Source organism: Camelus bactrianus, chromosome 1 (genome assembly GCF_048773025.1).
Source record: "Camelus bactrianus isolate YW-2024 breed Bactrian camel chromosome 1, ASM4877302v1, whole genome shotgun sequence".
NCBI classification, from domain to species: Eukaryota; Metazoa; Chordata; class Mammalia; order Artiodactyla; family Camelidae; genus Camelus; species Camelus bactrianus.
This window is the reverse complement of record NC_133539.1, coordinates 89,566,420-89,591,898: the sequence shown is the minus strand read 5'-3', so window position 1 is coordinate 89,591,898 and position 25,479 is coordinate 89,566,420. Positions and strand designations below refer to the sequence as shown.

At 43.6% G+C, this 25,479-nt stretch overlaps 1 protein-coding gene across 3 annotated transcripts in view; it reads right to left on the bottom strand.

The window, feature by feature from the left end:
* Window positions 1-4,680: 4,680 nt before the first annotated feature.
* The window catches only part of LOC105066647 (nacht, lrr and pyd domains-containing protein 1b-like), a 33,758-nt gene continuing 12,959 nt past the window's right edge, over window positions 4,681-25,479 (bottom strand). For all 3 annotated transcript variants that reach the window (XM_074368845.1, XM_010952045.3, XM_045514519.2), the window contains 14 exons: window positions 23,012-23,053; window positions 22,650-22,679; window positions 19,458-19,502; window positions 19,040-19,087; window positions 18,839-18,885; window positions 18,694-18,743; window positions 18,202-18,419; window positions 17,836-18,086; window positions 15,683-15,817; window positions 12,749-12,887; window positions 11,392-11,445; window positions 11,064-11,144; window positions 7,854-8,126; window positions 4,681-6,143 (listed from right to left, as the gene is read on the bottom strand). In XM_074368845.1, the coding sequence (XP_074224946.1) occupies window positions 6,124-6,143; window positions 7,854-8,126; window positions 11,064-11,144; window positions 11,392-11,445; window positions 12,749-12,887; window positions 15,683-15,817; window positions 17,836-18,086; window positions 18,202-18,419; window positions 18,694-18,743; window positions 18,839-18,885; window positions 19,040-19,087; window positions 19,458-19,502; window positions 22,650-22,679; window positions 23,012-23,053 (1,433 nt within the window). In that variant the 3' untranslated portion in view covers window positions 4,681-6,123. The remainder of the gene's footprint in view (window positions 6,144-7,853; window positions 8,127-11,063; window positions 11,145-11,391; window positions 11,446-12,748; window positions 12,888-15,682; window positions 15,818-17,835; window positions 18,087-18,201; window positions 18,420-18,693; window positions 18,744-18,838; window positions 18,886-19,039; window positions 19,088-19,457; window positions 19,503-22,649; window positions 22,680-23,011; window positions 23,054-25,479) is intronic.

The following is a 25,479-nucleotide window of genomic DNA, read 5'->3' as shown; positions in this document are numbered from 1 at the left end:
AGCTTCACAACCAATCCCTTTCTTCACTACAAGGTCAGTTTTCCATTTTTTTCTTTTCAGCCTGGGTCTGCAATTTCCAGCTTGTGTGACATGACCACCTTGTTTTGACCTCTTCCTACCTGTTTCTTCCTCTAAGAGGTAAAGATAATATTAGACCCTGTCTCAAAGGATCAGCACAAGTTTAAATGGAACAGTCCTGCAAAGCACCAGCATTGCACTGGACACACAGAATGTACACGATAAACGTGAGCAGTTTTTGAACATTATTAGCCTTTGGGTTTGGTGACCAGGACAAATTGGTTGAACGTTCTTCGCTATTTTCTTATCTGCGAAATACAGAAAACTGTAGCCCCTATTTCACAGTGCTGTTGTGAGGATTAAATGACAGGGCATCTAGTCAATGCTCAACAGCACTTTCTTTTAATTGTTATATTGTTTGCTTGAAGACCTCAGTGACGCCCTGTCCCTCCATGGCACTCAGCACATTGTGTGTTTTCAGCAGAGGAGGCCATCTGGTGCAAGACACGATGACAAAAGGCAGGGCCCACACTCCTGGGCATATATCCAGAGGACGCTCTGAATCAAAAAGATACATGCATCCCAATGTTCACAGCCGCACTATTTACAATAGCCAAGACATGGAAGCAACCTAATGTCCATTGACAGATGACTGGATAAAGAAGTTGTGGTATATTTATACACTAGAATACTACTTAGCTATAAAAAAAAGAATACAATAATGCCATTTGCAGCAACATGGATGGACTGGGGGAAACCATGGAGATTGTTATTCTAAGTGAAGTAAGCCAGAAAGAGAAAGAAAAATACCATACGATACCACTTATATGTGGAATCTAAGGGGAAAAAAAGACATAAATGAACTTATTTACAAAACAGAAACAGACTCACAGACATAAAAAACAAACTTATTGTTACCAAGGGGAAAGGGGGTGGGAAGGGATAAATTGGGAGTTCGAGATTTGCAGATACTAACTACTATACACAAAATAGATAAACAAGTTTCTACTGTATAGCACAGGGAACTATATTCAGTATCTTGTTGTAACCTATGATGAAAAAGAATATGAAAACAAATATATGCATGTATATGTATGACTGAAGTATTGTGCTGTACACCAGAAATTGACACAACATTGTAAACTGACTAGACTTCAATTAAAAAAACAAAAGGCAGGGTCCTGTCTTCACAGAACAGAGAGTGGGAGCAAAGTAAGTAAGTAGTAAGACTGAGGTCCTCCTAAAAATAGCTCCCAGTGCTAGCCTACTAGAGGCATTTGATAACAAATTACTTTTTAAAAAAGGAAATAAACAGTGAAAGTATTTCCCACACCTAAGAATGACTGAATCAGAGAACTAACATGAAAAGCAGCAGACCGTTTCCACACTAAGGGCCCAGAGCTTGGGGGAAAAGGCCAGTTCTGGGGAGTGGTCTCACCAGACATCAAAGGTGGGTATTGGACAACTCAAGAGATGCACATGGGCCTCCGACATCCTAAGGAGGAAAGAAAACATGGAAACAAAAAGGAAGAAAACCATCTTTGTCTGAGACCAGCACGGGCAGAAGCTGGAAGTCCCCTTGGCCATTTCACCCTGGGCTATGCAGTTGTTGTCCTTGTTTGAGGACAGTTGTTCTAGCTAGCATAATTTTGGCTTCCTAATTTAAGGTAAAGCGCATTACAATATTGTCATAGACTGAACGTTTGTGTTCCCCTAAAATGCATGTGTTGAATGAAGCCCTGATCCCCAGTGGGATGGTATTAGATGGGGCCTTTGGGAGGTTAGGTCCTAAGTGTAGAGCCTTCATAATGGGATTAGTGGCCTCATATAAGCAGAAATTTGGCGAGATCTTCCCCCAACCCCCATGTGAGGACACAGTGACAAGGTGGCCTGCTGCAAACCAGGAAGAGAGCCCTCACCAGACACCAAACCCGCCGGCGCCCTGATCTGAGGCTTCCCAGCCTCCAGAACTGTGAGAGACCCACGTCTGCTGTTTAAGCAGCCAGTCCACGGTATTTTGTTGTCACAAATGGAGCTAAGAATATTGTCTTAAATGAAAGGGGAAAAAAACCAACCACAATTTTCAAACATTGAGTTGTATCAACTTTTTGGTTGCGATGTATTTGGTAAGAATGGGTCAAAAGCTTTATTTACACACATGTACCTTTGAGTATGATATTAAAATTATGAGTGTAAATTGAGACATGAAACATCAAAGATAATACACTCACGTAACCTGTTTTAGACGCGACAGGAGCTAATGCTTACTCCCCGCTTACCAAGGGCTGTGCACGTTTCTACAACTGTTTACCACAAATGCACAGAATCCTCCCAACAACTCTTCCCCTTTTTATAGAGGAAACAAGAAACCGTATAAGCTTACACAATAAAGTGATAGATGACTTGAACCCAGGTGCCCTGCTTCCGGCCCGTGCACGCAACCACGGTACAATTTCGCCTCTCGTGCTAAGGTCACAGTGAGTCAAGGGTCACTTTCGTCATCACCCTGCAAACAGCATCACAGTTCTTTCTGCTCCCCCTCTCCCCCACACTCCCTTGTGAGAGCCTCAAATATAGGAAACACCATGTTGCCCGTGTACGTGTGTTCTCAGGCCCTGGCACTCAAAAGTGGTAGAGAGGGAAAGGCAAATCTTCATGGGCTCCCATGTTTCTCATTTCTTCTCCTACTCCAGGAAAAATAAGAAAGTCTTTAGTATTTAAAGATCAAATTTTCCCAATAACCAAAAAAAGTTAAAAACTATAAAATGCACATACTTGCTTGGCCAAAAACAATTACACATACTTACAACAGAGGCAAATCCAAAATTCGTAAGCCTATTTTGTTTGGTTTTTGGCTTAAAACAAAGGTTAATTTCCTTATTTTTTTCAATTTTTAAATTGAAGTATAGTTGATTTACAATGTTGTGTTAGTTTCAGGTGTGCAGCAAAGTGATTCAGTTATACTTTTTTTTCAGATTCTTTTCCATTATAGGTTATTACAAGGTATTGAATATAGTTCCCTGTGCTATACAGTAGGTCCCTGTTTATCTATTTTTTAAAATTTTTGTGGGGGATAGGTAATTAAAGTTCTATATTTATTTATTTTACTGGCAGCACCGGGGACTGAACCCGGACCTCATGCACGCTAAGCATGCGCCCTACTGCTGAGCTATACCCACTCCACCTCCCATTTTACATATAGTAGTGTGTATCTGTTCATCCCAGACTCCTAATTTATCCCTTCGCCTGTCTTCCCAAAGATTTATCTCTTGCTCAAGGCACGTGCCCCTTGCGATCAGGTGGGGGCTCTGCAGTCACTGTCCTCTTCCGGAAGCCAGGCTCAGGGAGCACCGGCTGTCAGCTGGCTGTCCTCACTGCAGAGGGCAAGCAGCACTGCAAGGCCTCCGCAAGCCTGCCTGCTGACTTAAACAATTTGCATATTTGTGGTTTGGGATGATGTGATCCTTCAGAAGCATTGTACCATCAAAACGCACCACACTGATGAACTGGAAAGAGGTTTACTTCCCGGGGCAGATGTCCTAGAAGAAAATTCCTGGACAGTAGCTCCAAGAGACCCAAGCAGTCGTTTCACCTGCTGGTTCCCACACTGCCCCTGACAGGAGCAGGTCAGGGGTCCAGCAGGCGCCCCGATAACCCATTAGCCCTCAGAAACCCCCGACCAGAGCAGCTCCACTGCTGAACGCTCTACCAGTGCAGGTTCCAGGTGAGATTTCCTTTCACAAAAGGCTCCCACAGTTAGGGAAAAAACTGAACTCCCCCGAGGCCCCACGGAACTTAAGTTTTTACAAGTAAAAAAACCATCTGTTAGACTTCCCAATTTGCTATAAAGGCAAAGATCACCTCCCCTCTTCTAAAGATCAAACTACGAATGACATCATGATTGGAATAAACTGGATCTAAATGCACTGGCAGCTCCAGGCTGGCCCTCCCCGTCAGAAAGCAGGAAGAAGCCTGCACTCAGAATTCAACCCCAGGGCCTCTGTTTTCATATCAGGAGCCACAGGGTGATTGTCAGAAATGCTCAAATCCTGATACGTGGGCTGGAAAAGGCGCAATCCCAGCAGTGAGACCCGGGCTACCCGGGGGGGGATCCCACCCATCAGCAAGCACTGCACTGCTTCTCCCCAGAAGGGACTTCCAGCAACGGTGACAGCCTGGGCCGACTGCTGAAAACCACTGTCCTCATGAGGACACACTTGCAAATCAGCAAATAGTGTGGCCTCTTCATAAAAAGGAGTGAAAACACACTTCCACATGACAAAGCAGGGGAGAAAGCTCGTCCCCCAAAGCATTTCAAAACAGTAACAAAATGTGTCCCAAACGTGCAGGAAAATCCCGCTACGGAGATGCTTTGGGGAAGGAACTAATACGAATCCATCTGGTTTTAAATAAAAACGTACCTTCCCATAACCAGCAGGAGGAAAGTCTAAATCGTTCCTAGAGCGAGAAGGGTTCCCCTGTGTCTGTGCCAACTCCCGGGTTAGTCTGCCCGGGTTTACATGCACTCGGCCTCAGTCCAAGAACCAGAGGACTGGGAGCAAAACTAACTCACGCCCAGACAGCCAAGGTAAGAGCAATCAAAGGATATGATGCTTTAAAAGTAATTTGTAAGTAAATAATAATAAAAAGAAATCACATGAGCACTGTACAGATGCGGATTTATTGTTCTTCCCTTTACCTACAGTAGGAAAAAGGTTGAAAATTGTTAGGAACCCAGCTTATATCAAAGCACCTCTGAAACTATGCTTTTCTTTGGGAAACAACTTATAAAAAATAATAAACATTTAAAAAATTCAAAGTCCTTTAAGTATTTTACACTTCTGAGTGTTAAAAGTCTGTTTCCTAAAATATAGAACTATTAAAAAAAAAAAACTCATGAAGTGACACTGATTTGAATTCCACAGTATCCCTGACAATTAGAAATACATTCTTCCCTATAAAGTGAATTTGTTCTTCACAGGCGAAGCTATAAAGTACATTTCTCTGATTAATTCATTGAGATTTCATTTACTCTCCAGCTAATGTCTACAGAAGACTAATGGTAATTTATAGTTTCCTCAAATAAGTTAACAAAACATAGCCAAGATGTTAATCACCACATGCATGATTCTGGGAGAGTGACAATGTCTATATATACACAAAAAAAGAAATTTTACCCATTAACAAGAGCCAATGTGGCCCATTATTCCCTGGGACAAGTCCTCTTTGAGAAGAGATGACAGTTTTCCCTTGGTCCCGGCTAAGGCTCTTTCTGAATGGCATTTCCACACCCCCACCCTCCCCAAAATAAATGATCCAGGGTCAAAGTCAAAAAATGCAGTGTCCGGCCCGGTGATTTCAGAGGCTGATGAAACTTGCAGGGACTCTGATGATGGATCCAGAACTTCCCCAGTGAGATGAGGCCATCACTTCTGAGCGTTTGCACCAACACTGATGGGGAGAGGATTACACTCCTTTCTAATCACTCTAGGACTCGGTAACGTGATTGGTTTCATGGTTTAACAGACCACTAGCGAGACTGGTTAGTACTGTGAGATACAGAAATCACATCCCACATAAAAAGACATATTGCACCAGCAGCACGTGAATGTCTGTCTGCGTGGGCGCCAGAAGCACAGGAACCTCTCTCGTTATTATGTCGTTATGAAAAAAGCTAAACTAAATTGGTGCAATTTAAGTACTCCACTACTTAATTGCTAAAAACATTTCAAACACTTGATATGAGTTTCATAGTTCACGGACTACAAAAGGAAAATTACCACATTTCTCACCTGACTGAGTTGAGTCATTTTAAGCACCCTTTATGGGTGGGGAAGCCAGGTGGGATGTGTGAACAGGAGGTGCAAAAAAAACCCAAAAAAACCCTTGATATTATAGAGTTTTTTTTCTTTCTTCAGGTTTCAAAATATTCCACATTCCCTTTGCCCCTGAATAATGTGAGCTGAGGGCGGCTGCCTGTGAAAGGAGCTACTCCCACAGGCTGTGAAGTTCCAGGTCCCATCAACTCTACACCCAATTACCACAGAAATGGTCTTTGCAGTTGAAAGTTCCAGAGGTTTCCTTCTCCAGCTCGTCTTCCAAACTTCACGTTTCCTGCAAGAAACCTAACAAAACAGAGAAACAAATTCAGGGATTCTTTGTTGGGGGTGGGGGGTGAGGTTCATGCTTTTAAAGAAAACTACTCATCCATTTCAAAAAGGAACTCCTAGAAGTGGCCGGGTTTTCCTGAGCTGAAGATACCTATGCGGTTTTCAAAGGCTGTGGTTACAAGACACTGAAACATCCCGATAAAAGTACAAAATTCAGCCAATTAACCAGATATTTCGGCTACATGAGGGCATCAAACACTGGTAAATTTTGGTGTTTGTTTGTTTGTTTTTAACTAAGAAGATTTTTTTTCCTATTTAATTAGGGGATACTAAACTTTTATGATCCTTTTTACTGTTAAAAACAAAGTCGCAAATCCTTTTACAGTTTCATGTCAAGTGTCTGGTGAGGTCAGGAGCAGATAAAAACAAAACAAAACAATAACAATACATTCTACAGGGTTTGGGAGGGAGTCAGAGCTCCAAGCCTTCCTCTGACGGACAAGGCTGTGATAATTCTTTATCACAGCACAGCAGCCATTGCTGTCAAAAGGCAGATGTGCCTGTGTGTAAATCAGTAGATTTCCAAATGTGGGCCTCAGTGATTTACATAATTTCAACACATCTAAGAAAGAGAATAAAAAAAATTTGATATTGAAACTGGCTATTCTATTTGCTTGCAGCTTCTGCACCCAAACTCTGGTGTAGGAGTTCAGAAAGCTCGCCCACCACGCTGGACAGCCTCCTGAGAGGTCAGCGCACGCTTGTACTTTTTGTATAACCTTTTAGGGCACAGACACACTTTTGCGTGCTTTAAGGAATAAAAAGTCTGAATAGAATTCCAAATAAAAATCTCTCTGACTTGCCGAGACTTCTGAGAAGTAACACCACATTTGTTAATCGTGATAACAATATACAATAATCAAAGTTGTGAATTGGTTTGACCACGGGTATAACAATGTGCTAAGTCAAGCCACACAAAAAAAGAAGTGCTTAAAAACAAAGGAAGGAACCGTGCGGTTTTCTGGATCGAGACCAGAAACAACTCCGTCTAGCCCTCTCTGGGGCTCTGCTCTTCCCCTTTCCTTCTTGGCTACTGAAGGTTCACTAGTGCCACCCTGTGGCCTCCCCGAGCATTGCTTCAGCACCACAGACGGCCCAATGCGACCGGCTAGGTCTCCATTAGGGACATTATCTACCCCTTGCTGCGTCTCACTACCTGCCTGGAACTTTACCTGCATTACCTCTTTTCAGTCTCACAACAGGGCAGTGAGGGTTTTACATCCATTTCACAGATAGGCACATAGAGGCTTAAAGTTAGGTAAAGAATTTGCTTAGTCATGGATATATTGTACAACACAGGGAAAATAGCCAAGACTTTATAACTATAAATGGAGCATAGCCTGTAAAAATTGTGAATCACTATATTGTGCACCTGTAACTTATATAATTTTGTACATTAACTTCTCTTCAATTAAAAAAAAAGAATTTGCTTAGTCACAAACCTAGCCAGCACTTGAGATGAGATTTAAACGCTCCCTGACTCCATGCACAAACCACCTTTAGTAAGATTATGGTCACCCACGTGCTTACTGCTGCATTTGCAGAATTATGTGGACCCAAGCTTATAAATAAGCAAGCAACACATTCTATGGTAGAAATATGCTATTTGCAAAGACATAGCTAGATTCCAAGAAAGTGGCTAATTAAAGATAATTTCCTGCTTACCTCTCAGCACATCTTGGACCTCAACCGAATCGACATTTTTCAAGCAGTTACATAAATTCTGAGCTGTGGCGTTACTCTGCTCCTTTTCTTGCCACTTCTTCAGCATCCGAAACTTATTCATTGTAACGTCTTCTTTCTTCTCCATGATAGCATCAATATCGCTAATTTTCAACTTCAGGTTGGCAATGGCGATTTTTACCCACTCCTGCCCCAGCTTCTCAGCAAGGCTTATCAGCTGAGTGTCTGTTAACAAGGCTTTAGTCTTTGCCCCATCTAAAAGCAGATGAAGAATTCACAATGAAAATACATTCTCTTTATATAAAAAAAGAAACCACAATTTGAAAATTTAATAACTGCTTTTAAGATATATTTAAGTGACAAAAAAATTCTTGCTTTCCAAACTATTTTTAAAGACAGAAGGGAACAATTTCCTATAACATGAAACTGGGGCACAGTGCTTGCTCACAATGATAATTCAATAATTCAGGGAATGAAATTGTTTTACAAAGCAGCACAGATTAGGTTGGAGTTAAAAAAAAAAATCAAGACACCGAAAATAATTTATGTGGCTCAAAAAGAAAAATATACAGCTGTTACCCTTGCCCACCTCTGTGTCTTTAAGTGTTAAAGCCACATACAAAATGCTACCTTTAAGTGGTCACTAAAGAGGCAGGAAGGGAGATGACCTGTAGTCTCCGTTCTGCCATCTCCTGGCATTGGGGGGAAAAGCACAATCCACAGAAAAGTCACAGGAGGGTATCTGTACTATCTGTTGCTAAGAAACAGGGTCATAATCTTGGAAGGATATACGTTTGCCAGTGCAAACTATTGGCTCCATAAAAATATTAGCCCTGTCGGTAAGACAGATTTTCTACGTTCACGTGTTTTAGCTGGTTTGTGCTATGGTGAAGCAAAGCTCACTGGCTGCTGAGTCTCCTTTAAGGATCCTCAAGGTCTTACAAACACTTGGAGGTGACAGTGGAAGGCAGAGAGAGGGAAGAGTCCCTTCTGCCCCTCTCCCATGACCACAACACTTTCGCTCATCTACAGCCAACAGTCTATTCATGTAAACCAAACATACATATTAGACCCTAACCCACTTCACAGTTTCCTCTCCAGCCTTCTAGACTGGAGGATGGGTTCTAAAGGGGTGCCCCTGCCCTCTAGAGGTTTCCCGGTGCCTAGACGAGTGCACCTCTCGGCCTGCTGCCAGGAAAACTCCCCAGGGAGTCTATTAACAAGGCCAGTCCTTGGGCTGTCCCCGAAACTACCACATCAGACTCTTAACCTAAACTTAACAAGATCTCAAAGTGATTCTGTTAAGGTTGAGAGTTGACCATATTTTTCAAATTTTTTACTTTTTAATATTTTTAATTGAAGTATGGTCAGTTACAATGTGTTGACTTCTGGTGTACAGCATAATGTCCCAGTCATGCATATACATACATATATTCATCTGCATATTCTTTTTCATTAAAGATTATTACAAGATATTGAATATTATTTTATTTTTTTGAGGGGAAATTTTTTTTTGTAAGGGGGAGGTAATTAGGTTTTTATTTTACTATTTATTTATTTATTTTAATAGACGTACTGAGGATTGAACCCAGGACCTTGTGTATGCTAGGCACGCACTCTACCATTGAGCTACACCCTCCCCACCACTGAGCTACACCCTTCCCAAGAGAGCTGACCATATTTTAAAAAGCAACATGGTGATATGCTGAGCCTGATACACCAAGATAGAGACTCAACAGCTCAAAACATGTTGCAGAAATGCCTAAACAAAAGTAAATCTTTATTAATTTATTTGACATCATATTGTCAACTCTAAAGTGGTTAGAAATCCTTAATCTTTCTAGGTAGCATCTGATCATTTGAATTCTATTTCTAGCTACTTGTTATTGGAGCTAATTTCAAAACAGCCAAATAATTTCAAGAAAAGAAAACTTTTCCTATGTATCAATTTAATACAAAATTGTGTCCCATTCAGTTATAAATGAGTAAGTCCTGAAGATCTAATCTATAGCACAGTGACTCTAGTTAATAATACTGTATTGCATACTTGAAACTTGCTCAGAGAGTAGGTTTTATGCATTCTCACTACCACCAAAAAAAAAAGGTGACTATGTGAGGTGGTAGATGTGCTAATTAACTTGATTGGTAAATATTTCACGATGTATACATACATCAAAACATCACCTTTATACTTTAAATCTATACAATTTTATTTGTCAATTATATCTCAATAAAACTGGAAAAATATTATATCCCAATTTGGTTAAGTAAATTGGTTAAGTTAAAATAACTGTTAAGTAAGTTAAGTTAAGGCAAAATAATTCCAGAGCCTCACTTATTCTGATGTTCACTTAATAAAAATTAAAAAAAAAGTCTCTAGTGACACGCAGTAAAATCAGACACGTGTCATCCTCACCACCGCCTGCTCTAGGAAGTGAAAGATCTTATTTCAGTCTATAGAGAGAGTTTATCTGCTTTTAGAGATTCACACTTTCTTACAATAGTAAAATAAAGGGTATTTTGTTGAAAAGATTTAATCTGGGGAGTTACATGAGGCTCCCAAAGCCTTGAGACCTTGTCTCATATAATTTGAGTTTGGGTTTTTAAAACTCAAATTTGTGAGTTCTGGACTTGAATTCTGAGGCACATACTCCATCTTCTGGCTCCTCAGAGCACCATTGTTACGTGTCTAAATCTCTATTGTATTTTCACAACTATCGAGCTTTGGTCTCTGCCATTTAATTGGAAAAAATTAGGTTGACTCTAGTCTCCAATAATTGAGCTGGCGGCTCCCTCCCCTAAATGTAGCTAATAACTGTGAAACCGGTGACTGCACACATGCACATTCATTATCTTCTGCATAAAAGGCTGCACGCTCAGTGCTATGGGAAATGCACAGATGGCCAGGCCGTGGTCCTGCCCCTAGGGGCTGCAGGAGCTTCCCCTCCTCCCGTTCTCATCCCACTGAGTGAAGGGGAGGAGCGGGCAGTCAAGCTGGAAAAGTAGGCTGGGGCAGACCAAAGGGGACCCTTACCCAGGCCTGAGAAGCTGGGACACAGGGAGAAGGTATCTGGGAGGCACATCTGGGATGTGTTCCAGGAAGACTGACCCGAGAAGCACATGTGCTGGATGAATGTCAAGGCGGGAGACCAGGGAAAATGATTTAGAGCCACTGATGACATTTTTACAAACCTGAAGTGTCAATCTGCTTCATTCTTTTATCATAGACCACTTCATCAGGTAAGCTGCTACTCATTTTTCGACGCCTGTTACCTTTAAAAAACAACAGCAACAAATTGGCTTTCCCTTATGGTTGTTAGTATCCACCCATCTTCAAAATGGATTTAAAAAAATCATCATACAAATAGAAACCAATTGAAAATGGATTCAGAGGTGTTTAGACTATTTAAGAGTTATGGAACACTTAACAGATCCTTGATGTTACCGTATTTGCACAGCAAAATTAAAATTCTAGTGGATGGAAAGAACAGAAGTTTAATGTCCAGTTATGAGCACTCACCACTTGTGCTGCTTTTCGAAATGTTCCGATTCCGATCTTGCTGAATCCAGTCACCTGTGAAAGTACCATAAGCATCAACTGGAAAAAGTGGTATGAAATTTGAATTAAAGCAATCGATTTGTGAAAACACGGAAGCCCTAGGGTCTTGGCAATCTCCCTAAAGTTCAAATATGAGTGTGGAGTTTTAACTTGGTACGTACGCAAATGCACTGGGCTTGGACTCTTGAGATAAATCACAAGGACTCCTTCCAACATGTCTTGTGAGACAAGTGTTTCCCAAACCTCAGTCATCTGCAAACCACCGTCATGATACGTGCCCTACCCACATGCCAGGTGAAATGTCATTTCTTCTGCATTTCTTCAAATCTAGAACTACTGCGATCAGAACACTGGCATTGTGTGCCAGGTGGACAAGGAAGCCGTAAAAATAAACATTTTAAGTTTATTTTTCTCCACGTAAAAGAATCTCATACATATATATTAGCCTTCTGTAGTTTGGAAAACCCTGTACTTTGGGAATTCTTTCTGGATACTTCATTCTGACTGGACAGCACCTGCCGTGTGTGAAATTCAGCCCCCGTTCTGACGTGCCGACGTCTCAGGAGGCCTTTGATAGGTCTCTGGAGTGAAGGCGCCTGAAAAGTGATGAGCAGGTGCTGCTAACCAGTAGGATAGAGCCCCCAGATAATGCAGACCAGGGCCACCTTAGCATGCAGACTGTGATTACACAAGGTTACAAAGAGGCCTTATAAAGTGGTCTCTAAAACTACCCCGAGAGAGACTCAGTCTAGAAGAACATCAGTTGTTCGGGTGGCGACATGTTAAATACCTTCATTACTGTGGCATTTGCTGTGATTAAAAAGTAACATCTTTCAGGTTCACTTGTTTGACAAATTAATGAATACCAAGAGAAAAATAATACAACCCCCAATGCAGAGTCCCGCCTAGGACTCTTCCCGGCTAAGTAACTGTAGTTTGGATGAAAGGCTAATTTAAGGGTCTAATACTGACAATAAGAATCACACCCATAGAAAAGCTTCCTTCTTGGACTAGGACAGAAATCCAAACCGATCTGACTGGGTGTCGCATCTGGAGGAGAAAGACGTGAGAGCAAATATGGGCTCTAGGCACCCGCTCTCTGGGGACTTGGACGGTGAGGGCCTGAGAACCCGAGCCGGCACTTTTGTCCCAGTGGCTGGGGCCTTCGTTTCTTTTAATCGAAGTTTGTCACGTCCCAGTGATGGGATGGACGACTGCCCCGTCTGCCTGCCCACCTCCCCACCCCGCCCCGCCCCGCCCCGCCCCAACCCCACCAAACCAGAGTTTTAACTCAAGATGCAAAACATGAAACACTCACACTCTCTCAGTTTTGCTTTCCATACAATTTCCTCGGAATCCATCTCCACCAAAAGTAACTTAAACTCCACCGGTTGCTCCAAATACACTTCAATATAACTTTTCAATTTTAAAAGTGAACCATCCACAAATTCAATTTCCTTTAAAAAAAAAAAAAGTGACATTCTTACATTTAAAAGTTGCACTAATGAACAACATAAAATGTCAGATAAAGAATAATGACCATTAAAAGGGTTAGTGCTTGCTGGACCACCCCACTGAAATCGTGACCTTGGAAATCCCACCACTCAATCACTTGTCCTCTTACTCTCTTCCTTCTAGACCTTCCCACTCTTACTCCAAACTGCATTTCTACCTTACTGAAGCTTCCTTTCTAGTCCCTTGGCCCCATCTGTCAGCCCTTTCCTGATTCTTCAGATGGAACGTGGGCTCACCCATCAGCCACCCTTTCCCAGGTGCTTTTAAACTCCTCACCATCCTCTCCTTGGAGCATGCTCCAATCTGCGACTGACTCAACATTCACAGAACTATGTGGAGGGTTTTACCCATAGTTCCTCATTGGACAAATCCTTTTATGACTATTTCATGGATAAAGAATCCCAGAGAAGCAAATGAACTTGCCCAAGTCCACATGCAGGAAGTGATGAAACCAGAATTTGAATCCACATCTTTTGACTCCAGAGTGTGAGCTCTTAACCTCTACATGGACTGCCTCCTCCTCCCACCTCCTCTGCTCCTCTCCAGACTGGCTAGCAAGCCTGGCTGAGAAGTACATTCTTAATAAATAACACTGAACTGCACTGGGCATCACCCCCCAAACCGGTGGTCTTAACCTGCCCCCCTCTCTTTCTGCTCCAAGTCACTAGCATTATCCTCACAACCTTCCAGGGGTCACACACTAGGGTCCATAATGCTGAGACAACTCCTTCCCCTGGCCCCAGTCCTCCCAAAGTCCTCCACGTTCCCATTCCCCAAAGCCTCCCGGGGGCCTCCAGCCCAGCCGCACATTCCTGTCACCTCTCAGGCATCTGCAAACCCAGGCAAACTTCCCCCATGTGAAAAGCCTCCCTGGAAAAGCCCACTGTACCTCCTGCCCATCTCTATAGTAATACCACATTACGTTAAAATTATTTCTTTGCATGAATGGAGTACTTCCCTCACTACACTGGCATCTTTGAGGGAAAAGACTGTGACTTACTAGGGGCGGCGGGATAGCTCAGTGGTAGAGCATATGCTTAGCACGCACCAGGTCCTGGGTTTAATCCCCAGTACCCCCACGGGGAAAAAAAAAAGCCTGTGACTTACTTCTTTTTTAACTCTTAGCTCTCATCCCAGGCTGACTTGTAATAGGCACTCCTGATCAATGTCAGTTAAACAAATCATTAATGGTATAAAACTGAAAAGAACACCTTATAGTTACACAGAGTGTTAAAAATTTTCAGAGTACCCACAAACCATCACTTTGTATGATCTTTACAGAAAACCTGGGAGATTATTCCCATCTTATAGGCCAGAGATTTGGTTGAGAGAGAGAGCACACAGTGAGTCGTAAAACACAGATTATTTAAAGTCCCCCAGCTATCAACATCTTTTGTGAAAAAGAACTCCTGGGACCACCTTGGTCTCTTCCTGGACAGATTCACCTATTCAATAGGTATTATTCCCTCTCCTAGTGGTTCTTTAACTTGGCAACACATTACAGGCACCTGGGAGCTTTAACAAACCCAATGCCCAGGCCTTTCCCAGACCAATTAAGTCAGCGTCCCTGGAGGTGGGACCCAGGCCACAGAATTTTTTTTTAAAGCTCCCCAGGGGATTCCATTGCAGCAAAGGCCAAGAATCACTGCTCTAAGCAAACTCTTCTAATTTAATTCCACTTCCCAGACAAGGCTGCAGTTTGCTTCTTGTGATTGTCTTGCTGTACCATCGGCCAGGGCTTGATCAGCTTGGGAGGGCCAAGAATTAACCTCTCAGATCCCAGTGGGAAGACGGCGGCTTTAGAAGCCAAAGGCAGCTGGGGCTCTGGGCCGAACTTGCCGCTGCCCGGGTATGTGGCCTGGGCAGACTGCCCGCCTGCATCAGTTTCCTCAGCCATGTAGCTGTAAGGCTTAAATAATTCAAAGGGTGCGAAGAGACCCTTTAAAACCAGAAAGGAAGGTAATAGAAGACTGTCTGATCAACTCGACAGCTTGATCAGGGTTTGTGATTGCTTCTACAGGGCACTGGGTGCCTTGATGATACAATAAAATGATGCAACATGGACCCCACTGCAATTAGCTCTCTTGCCTCCCATCTTAACTTAATGGAATCAAAACATGTTTTCAGCTTTTCATAAACTATAAAATAAACAGACAAACAAAAGGAGGCATACAAAGGAATTTGCACACAGAGGTCCAGGCTCGACAAGCTGTGGCATATATGCTCAGAGCACACTGTGAAAATAAGTTTTCAAAATAACCAAGTCATTTCTGAGAAATCAAAGTCACTTTACAAATGTCATGGTGTTTACAGACAAATTTGATGACAATCTGTCCTCTATTTTTCAAATGCCTTCCAGTAAGAAAAGCCCAATATCCCTTGTTAGCAACTCCCTTCCATTAACCTTTAATGCTCTGTGTGACTTCAAATTAAACTTAAGGTTTGTATTCCTTTGAAGCTAACACTGTTTGAAGAGTTTAATTAAAAATTCAAGAAAATGGAAAACCTTTTGAAAGGGAAAGAGACTGGGGAGTCTATTTTCCCAATGACTGCAGCATCCTAAAATTCAACAGGATCTTTGAAATAAGCTACAAGATGAGAAAAACACAATTGCTTTCTTAGAAGGTGGGAAATAAAAAAATGAGAACAAAATACATTATTTGTAGTATCTGCAAAACACCACAGCTAAGAGATCCACATCCCCGCTGCCCCTCTGAGGTGGTTTTAAGAGCTCTACCTCTGGGGTGATTTCGGCTTCCGGCTCACTAATCAGTCTGTACTTCTTCCCATTCTGCAACAACTTCAGGCAAACAGGAGGCTTGTCGACTTTCATGAATTTCTTAGAGGAGTGCTTTATAGACTTGGAAATATCCTAAAGGTGGAAACAGGTTTTGGTTTTGAAATCCATCAGCAACAACAGTAAGAAATGTCAGATTATAGGCAGGGCACGTGCCAGCCTGCATTATCTTCACTTCTGACTACAAAGTGACAGCCCTGAAGTAGCTTTCACAGTGCTCACAAGGGGGAAAAAAGGCCACAGAGGCTTGAGGCGCCTTTGATCTGTACTTCAGGCTCCCAGATCGCCAAACATCTTTCTGCAAAAGCACTACGGCCAAAAGCAACCCTTCTACCCTGTGTGGCACCGACCATTTGCTCCTGAAGGATGTGAGTTCAGTTAGCACTAGCAGTGCACCTGTGGACAGAAGGCAGCTACTTTACTCTACAGGGTTCCAGCTTACTCAGTGTGTCTCTGTCCCACACTTTATATGTTTCCATCCTTATTTTCACAACTACCCCTTTGACGTGGGCCTACGGGGGGCGCTGACTTTACATGTATTGTTCAAATGCCCCCAAGAGGTTAAAGTAAGCGTTGGCCCAGGCTCCCTTGGTAAAGCAGCTGTCACAGCTGAACATGAAATTTAGGTTTCCTGAGGCAGAATTCAAGGAAATCTTTCTCTACTTAGGGGGAAAAAAAATCAACCCATGAAGAAAAGTGTAAAAATAAAACATCAGCCAGGAAGGACATCCTGCCTTACCAGTGCCACGCTCCCCATTGTTCTGGCGGCAAACGTCTCTACATGTGCTGATGTAATCAGCCCCCACCCCAGCTTCCTAGGAAGAGGGGTAATCCCCTTTTAATAACTGAATTTACTTAAAAAAATATAAAGTTCATTAAACAACAGTACTTATTCCAAATCTATGCTAATTATACTTTAAATTATTCTCATACCATTTTGAAGATTACTTTCCCAACTGAAAGTATTACCTTAATGAGATTACAGGAAGCATGTTTTACCTTCTTAGGAAGAAACTAAAAACCCATTACTTAATAAAGTTTTTATACTTTAATACATATGGCTAATTATAATCAGTATAACATTTTTAAAGTGTGAAAATACTACAACCAAAGACCACTGGGAGTAGATCGTTTGATAGAGATTCTGTAGCTCAAATTACAACTCTTAAATTAGCACACTTTATTACAGCTCTAATGCTCATTTAACTTCTGTCAAACCCTGATTTCGAATCTGAAAGTATAATCTTGTGTCACTGCTTTATCTGCTATATTTCAGCCGACCTCTAAGTCGGGCTATGAAAGGAGATTCGGTTCCCTTTGTTCTAAACAATACTGTTTGGAAAATGGGCTGAACGTCACAGCCTTATTCGGTGTTCTGGAAAACTGGTTCCATGGTGAATATCTAAACCCTTTCCCTCAGGCCAGGCTGCCTTAAACACATGAGGTGCTTCATGAATATTTGTTGCTTCAAAAACCAGAATGTTGAACCCATGAACAATGGGTCAATTTTTTATCCAAAAAATTGTTCTGCAGTGAGTTACCCTGAGAGGCCCATCTTACTGGTGGAGCTTTAGGCCCAGAAGAAACCTTCGGTCACCCTACCCTCGATGCCCAGTGCATCCCAGGGCCGGTGCTTCTCCAGCTCCACGTGCACACCAGTCACCTCTGAGTCTGCAGGGCTGGGTGGGGCTGAGACTTGGCACTGTAACGAGCTCCCTGCTGATGTCACCACTCTGGCCCCTGGTCCCTGGTCCCCAGCAAAAAGGCTGTAGAAAACAGATGGCCTAGGCTGTCCACCAGGCAATCTCCTCCAAGGCCAGGCCTGCTTGCCTGGGCCAGCCCCAGCTCTGAAGAGCTCTTTCCCCATTTGTTATCTTCACAACACTGTTTACATGTACAAACAATCATACTCCCTGGATCTGAGGACTCAGCACACACACACCAGCCACGGACTTTACGACCTCTGTGGGAGCACCAAATCAGACCCGCCGCTGAGGGGGGACACAAAGCAACAGGGACAGGACCCACCCAGATGTCGTGTCATGTCTGAAAACAAAGTATTCAACATTTAGTATTCATTTCATTGGCTTTACCTTGATGAAGGACTCATTATTGGTTGCTATGTACACTCGAAAAGACAAGGATGGATTATGGTCAATGGCTTTGTACAGAATCACGGCCCCGTGGTGGAACACCGTTTCTTCGCTTTGAATAACAGGTCCCACAGGAGAAAGAGAGCTCACGCGCCATTTGACATGGGTTGCAGAGTGGTCCACGGTGTATTCTAACGAGGCCCCAGTACTTTTAACATGCAAGACTTTGAACATCATGTTGGTGTCGCAGTCTGTGAAGACATGAAGGTGCGTCAGTGTTCCAGGCATTGTATGGGTTGCACACATTCTCTCTCTCTCTCTCTCACACACACGCACAGATTAAACTGTTAGCAAATTAGTACTTACGACCCAAGCAGAGGGAATGTGGAAACTGAATGGAGGTAAGACAGGTAGGGTCACATTTAACATCAAACAAGGGTCCACCGACAACCCAGGGCTTAACAACCAGGTCCGCATATTTGCTCCAGGACAAGACACAATACTTGATGTCAACTTTTCTGTTAACTTCAAATATCAGACCAGTTTCCGTGCACTGGTAAATGCCCTCCGTGTCCACCTTCAGTCTGCATTGGACAGATAAGAGCACCTGTTCAGTCCTGCTGCTTGGGTAGGAGAGGACTTCTTGCAATTATTTGTTTTTAATTTCATTCAAAAGCACAAAGAGAACTCAGTAACATTTTGAAGCAACATCAGTATCAAAGAAAACAATCCAAGGAATTACATAAAATGTGTGAAGTTAAGTTATGCTGTTTTGTGCTTCCCCTACTCAGGGTTATTTTTATATAGAAAATTAAAAGGATGAACAATATGTCGTCTTCTGTATCCACAATGACTTACAAAAACTGTCCCCGGGAAAGGAGCCTGGGGGTCACTGGTTCATTGTGTTTCTGGAGAAAAAGCACATATATGATATATAAGTAAATGTTGTTTCCTTAAATCAAGCAAATTAAAGAATCATACTTTATAATTAAAAGAGACTTACATTTTCAGCTTTACAGTGTTCACAGTGAGATTGGATTTTATTAAATTCTAAATGACAGAGAAAAAGTTTTACTTATAGGAATGTGATTGGCATTTTCAGACAAAAAATGTTTAATAAATATATATGATATGACCAGATTACAAAATTCAAAGGTACAAGCCCCTTAGCAACAATATTTAAAGGAATATATTAAGTTCATACCTGAATTAAAATGATTTGTGGGCAATCCTTTATCCTCCCATTCTTCAACTGTGAAAGATACAATCATTCGTGAATTGGCATAAGTTAATCACAGGGTAAATCACCTAAGCCCCCACCTCCAGCTTCACAGCCAACAGGAACTTTATTTAAACATCTCCATCACTGGACTTAGAGACACATGACCCGTTATCACATTTGTGAGTCCTGTTGTAGGGCTGGGTGGGGCATGAAAACAAGCTTAAGTTTCCACGCAGCTCATTTTGGCACATAGGTCTTTAGCTGATCTTTTTATGTAGAAGCAACTGCTGTCTCACCATCCTTCAGCCTGATCCTCACATCCTCCTCCCACACCACAGGCACAGGGAGAACAGGATGGATCCGAGAAAACAAGATGGCAAGGGCACTGCCTCGCTCTTACCCTGAGTGGACGCCTCCTCGGTGGAAGACTCTCCTAGCTCCCCATCTATGAAGACAAGAAGGGCTCAGGTGGTCATAAACAACCTCTTCACTGGTTACTCCCCACCTAGGCCAGCGTTCCATCTGGACAGCTGCAGCCCCCAAGGAGGAGCCCTTCGTGGCGGCCCGGAGTTGGGACACCTAAGCTGGAGTCATTATCCCCAAGACAGTGATTGATCAGCATCAGCCCCCCAGGTGACTTTCAAGTTAGAGATTAGCTTGGACTTAAGAGAGTAATTAACATCTGGTTTTGGGCACATTTAAACCAGAACTATCTCTGACTTAACATGTAGACTCCTTCCGCTGGCTCCTCATTACTGCATCTCCCTGCACTTACAACCCTCCAGTCACTCTGAGCCATTCTCCACATGCTCCTGCCTCAGGGCCTTTGCACTGTCTCCTCAAACAAATACTCACAACAAATATTCACGTTGCTCACTCCCTCACATCCTTGCAGTCTCTGCTCAAAGATCACCTTATCAGAGAGGATTTCCTGACAGCAGGGCCTGCCTGACACATTCTCTTCCCCTTTCATTTCCTTCAGGGCACTCCCCACAACCTCACACACTATTTGGCTGAGTCTTTCTGATTCCTGTTTCTCTCCCCATTAGAATGTAAGCTTCATGAGGACTATAACCCCAGGGCCTAGTCAGTGTTCATTTTCTGAATGACTAGAATTCTACAAAATGAATTATGAACGAGAACAGCAATGAATTTTCCTATTACCTGCCTTGGCCACTAGCTCATGAGCTTGGGCTCTCTAGTTATGTACTAAATCTCTCTGTCCATTACTTTCCTCATCTATTAAATGGAGATTAGCATAATACCACCCCTAGAAAGATAGAAAATTAAATTACAGGCAAGGATTGTGCCTGGCACTCAGCAAGCACTCAGTGAGTACTAGCGAACTGTTATGAAATATTATTTTGCTAGGGCGATGGTGGGACTCATTAAAAAATTCAGGAATTCTAAAGTAAACAATAACCCTTCACATGGGGTAAAACCTAATGTGTTAAGTGTTTGGTTTTATATGTTAAAGATCTGAACAGCCTTTGGGAGGGTCAGCCTGTTGTTGAGACAGGCATCTTCAACACATGTAGAAGGTCCTAGGCCACCAATACCACCCAGAAGGTGCAGGCTCTCCCCCAGGATGGTGCTCCAGCCCCGGCTACACAAGCTGCCTGCTGTTAGGGCATTATACAGGGACCAGGGGTTGCAAGAGAGAACCAGCTTTTAAAAAAACAGCATTAAGATGAAATGGCAAGTAGAGACTAAAAGTATTCAGAATTCTGGACTCAGAATACTATAAAGCCGAAGGTTCTGAAATACTGACCCAAGTCCTACACCACAAAATCCTTCAATCATATTTCCTCAGCCGCTGTCCTAAAAAGCACTGTAAAATTCTAGATTATTTAATGGCTGTCATCCACATTGCACTGCATCCACATCCCATGTTTCTATGTCTTGCCCTTTGCCTTGGGAACAGAGAAAGGGAAAGAGGTTAGAGAATCCTAACCGCCCAGCAGATAGAGTCTACGGGTCTTCCCAGCAGAAGGACCGATACAGTTCTCTCCAACACATAAACCACAGCTTCTCTTTAGTCCATACAAGAGAGGTGACCCCAAGCCCATGCCTATGAGTAGAAGGCATATCCAATCATGAGCACAACGGGTGGGCCTGCATCACCAGCCAGCCCAGAGAAGCAAGCGAGCCAGGGTGGTCTGCCTGGTCCTTCTATCAGACCTGCGGATGGAAGTGAATGGGGAGTGCCTCTTTGATCTCACCCACAACACAGAGGGTAAAATGTCTTTTAACAAAGAGAATAAACCTGGGGGAAGGCAGGGCCCCTTGGATGCCCTGGGCTCCAAGGACAAGCATGCTCAGCCTACTCACTGTCGCTGCCAGAGAACATCCAGGTGCCTAATTCGGCTGAGGGCCAGGCCCAGCAAGTCCCTGCCCTGCACATGCCCTGTCTCACCACACTGACCCCAGCCTCCCACCAATGCTGAGCCTGTCCTGAGCCTCACTGACTCAGAATGCCTTCCACCTGGGTGCTACCCTGGCGAGGACCTGGAAGCCCAGGCCTGGCTTCCAGGACCCTGAGGGCCCTGCCTCTGGACTCTGTGTCCCTATGGCCATTTACTCAGTTGTTAACCAGGAACAGCAAAGACTGGATCCCAATACACAGCTTTCTGATTTAATTTCTATCCCAATCTAATCCACAGAGGCTGGACTCCTGATCACATTTTGCAAGATGAACTAATCCTTAATGTACAAAGTGGACTGGGAGGAGGGCTGGTGTACATTTTTCCCTTATGGCTATCAGAATGTGACATCTACTCCACGAGTGTGATACAGAAATAATTATAGGTTCTTATCAATACATAACATGATTGCAAGGAGCTTACAATTACCTTCCCGGGTTCCCCACTGGGAAACTGCAGAGAATTAAATTAAATACAAGACTTCTCAGTGAAGAGACTTCATTTATTTTAAAATATTACAAAGGCACCCTCTGACTGCCTTGCTATAGTATTTGTGTTCGTGGGCAGATCATATTCTAAGAACTGGGTGGGGGGCAGGGGTGGAATCCTACAGTAAAATAAACTCAGTTAAAATATAAGCTTAGTCACTCACTTTTTTTTAAGTTTTTCACAAAACTTTAGACCCGAATCAAATTTATATTTAGGATCCATGTCTCTGTGGTGGCTTCATACTCAAGTGGTTCACAAACAGCCAGGACAGCAAGGCAGAAACTTTAAACCACAAATGGTAAAACACTTTCAGCAGCAAACTGTTCACCCTGTGATGAACTGTGAGCGGCGACCACTACGGAAGGAAGCCGAGGCTGTGGCCGTGGCGACATTGCAGATTTCGGCCATCTCTCAATCTCTTCTCCTCTGGGAATCCTCAGAGCAGAACAGCTCATGCAGAACCTTGGCATCAGTGCAGATCAAGAACACGCCCCTTTTATCCCGAGTGTACTGAACTCAAATTTTCAAAATGCTTATTTGTTTCCTAAAGCTTAACTCAATTTTCCATGAAAAAAAAGATCATGAAACAAGCAACTTGCAACTTAAAAATCTCAAAGCCTACCCTTTTTTCTTCCTTTCAACAACACAAAAGATGACAGAGGAAGGAAGGATACACTCACTTGTTTGTTTTGGTTTTGGCTCCTCATTATCTACAAAAAAAAAAAAAAGGTCTAAATCAGATTCATGTGACAACTAAGAGAAAACACAGGCTAATGGGAGAGCAGGTAAAATGTTTGTTCCTCACCAATAGCAACCATTTCCTGTCTTTCTTCTTCAGCTCATCCTGTTTTGCCACTTTGCTTGCCAACCAGAAATTATTTACCATGTACGTACTTTTTCAGTATTCCACACAAAAGACTCTGGCAATTAACGTGTCCTCAAGCAATATAACCGATGTGGCCATTACTTTAAAATAAAAATAAAGGTTTCTATGTTTACCTAGGATTCTGTAATTAAAGAAACACACACATAGATAACTCACCTGATTCGCTTTCAGAGCTGCTCTCAGAACAGCTGTCCTCGCCTAAAAAAGAGCATATGCCGGGAGAAGCACACAATGAAAAGGAAGTGGGAACTATTTTCTTAAATTATACACATAATAAAACAGATCCAAACTCAACTAACTTCTTCTTATAATCCGTTCTCACTGAGTCCAAATCTAGTCTGGTTTACATAGAGGGCTTATCCTTCTTTGGAACTGAACAAAACATAATTTAATTGTTTAAATAAGAGCTCAAATCACACTCTGGCTGCAATAATCATTTTATTTGGGTGTCACCCAAGTCCCACCAGGCCTGACCTGCCCCCTGCTGCTCCCATCTTGCCCTGCACTTGTGCATCTAGGAGATTCCATGCACAAATTCAATCATACAACAGGGCAGAATTCTGCAGTGTAACTGCCATTTCCCAAAGCAGAGGACAGTCTATATTGTTCAACTGCTTCTGGAAAGAGTGGTCCCCAGGAATGCTCCCTGCCCTCCCACACCCCGACATCAGCACCTTCACCCACTGCAATCAGGCTTCTGTTCCCACAGAATTTGGAATCCTTTCTTTCATGGCCCCAAAGACCCGCTAACCCCGAGTCCCATGACTCCCCCAGGGAAAGACACGGACCATCCCCTCCTGCCGGTGCCCTCCCCTGGTGTCTGTCCTGGTTCTCCTCCTGCCTCTCCAAGTGCCCTCCACGGGCCTTCCGCTCCTCTCCATCCCCGCACCCCCAACTACGAACACCTTGAGAGCCCTGGGGGGGCACGTCGACTTCCACCTCCAGGGCCGCCCTGGACCTGCCCTGGCCGACCAGAGACGCGCCCAGGTAGTCCACCCGGCCAAGTTCACCCTCCACCCCGCGCCGCCACTGCTCCCCCAGCTTCACCACACCCAGGCCCGGGGTTCCCTGAGTAAACACACAGAAAGCTATTGGTATTATCCTAACAGCATCCCTCCCTACACACAACTGCTGACGACCAAAACCAAGGACGTGCAATACTTCCATGGAGGAATGAAAGGATTTGAGAATAAAAATGAGAACAGTAATATAGCAGCTAATAGCAGTTTTCTCTGAGTGTTCACTGTGCCAGGCGCTGTACACATACTTACTCATTTACACGTATTCACTCATTTACATTTATTTACTCATTTTACATATATATATACACACTTCACATATATTTATGTAAGAGCTTTACATACATTTACACACTAGCCCTCATGACTTCCCAGTGAGGTAAGCTGAGGTCAGTGAATTTACTTACGCAAGACCACCAGCACCCTACTACCCGCTGCCCAGGAAGTCTGGGGCTAAGATTTCCACTTGGGCAGGCTGGCCCGAATTTGCACGCTTAACCGTGTTGTTACATTTGCAAACATGCTTCTTGTGACTTCAGCAATTCCAGGCCCAGGAGCTGGTGACTGTCTGGATGTGGAGGGAGAGGGGGAGCAGGAGGCAGGTTCCTGCATGAGAAGTGCCTGGGTGGAGGGCGAGGCCATGCTTCTGTAGGAACAGGTGCTGGGAAATAAAGGCAATAAGACATGGACTTGGTCCTGCAGGGCTGGAAGCAGAGAGCAGTGTTCTCAACCTTGGCTGCACACCAATATCACCTAGGGAGCTTCCTAAACACACCCCTGCCTGGGACTCGGCCCTTCCTTGGAAGTTTTGATTTAACTGATCTCGGGTGGGACCTGAACAGCAGTATATTCTTAAAGGTCCCCAGATGACGGAAAAGCACAGCCAGGGTTGAGAACCCCTGGACTAGAATCATCCCACTCCTTCCTCCATGCCTTTACAGATGCCATCCCATTGCCTGGAAATCCTTCCCCCAGACTCCACCTCCAGAGCTCCTAGGTATCCAGTAAGAGCCAGCCCAAAAGTCACTCCTGTTGACAATCTCCCTCCGCCCCACCGAGTCAGGCTAGCTGTGCCTCCTTTGTGTTCCATCCTGCCCCATTCACCCCTCCGCCAAACAGCTTTTTTAGCTGCTGGTCTGTGAGCCCGGGAGGACTGTCTCATCACCTGACCCTCCGCCACCCGTCCCAACACAGATGCTCAATGAATGAATGAAAGTGTGAATGAATGAATGCTTTGCCCAGCTTTAAAGAACCATGCAGCCCCTACCAAGGCCCCTCTTTATCCTGTCGGTTCCCTCTGGCAGTCTGGGACCTCTGCAGGGCTGTAATTCTGCCTGGACCAGCCCCAGGTGAGGCCCACCCTCTGCCTCAGGTCCCTGGGAGATGGAGCCTGGCTGGGGCAACCCCTTCAAGTCACCTTCCCTCTGGTTGTGTGGAGATATGTTTCCACTTCTTTGAGGTATATAAGAGGAGAGGAAATGCTGGGTCAAATGGTAACTATGTGTAGCCACTTGAGGACTGGCAAACTGTGTCGCCAGGGGGCTGTGCCATTCTACGTTCTCATCAGCAGTGAATGAGGGCTCTAACTTCTCCACATCCTTGTCA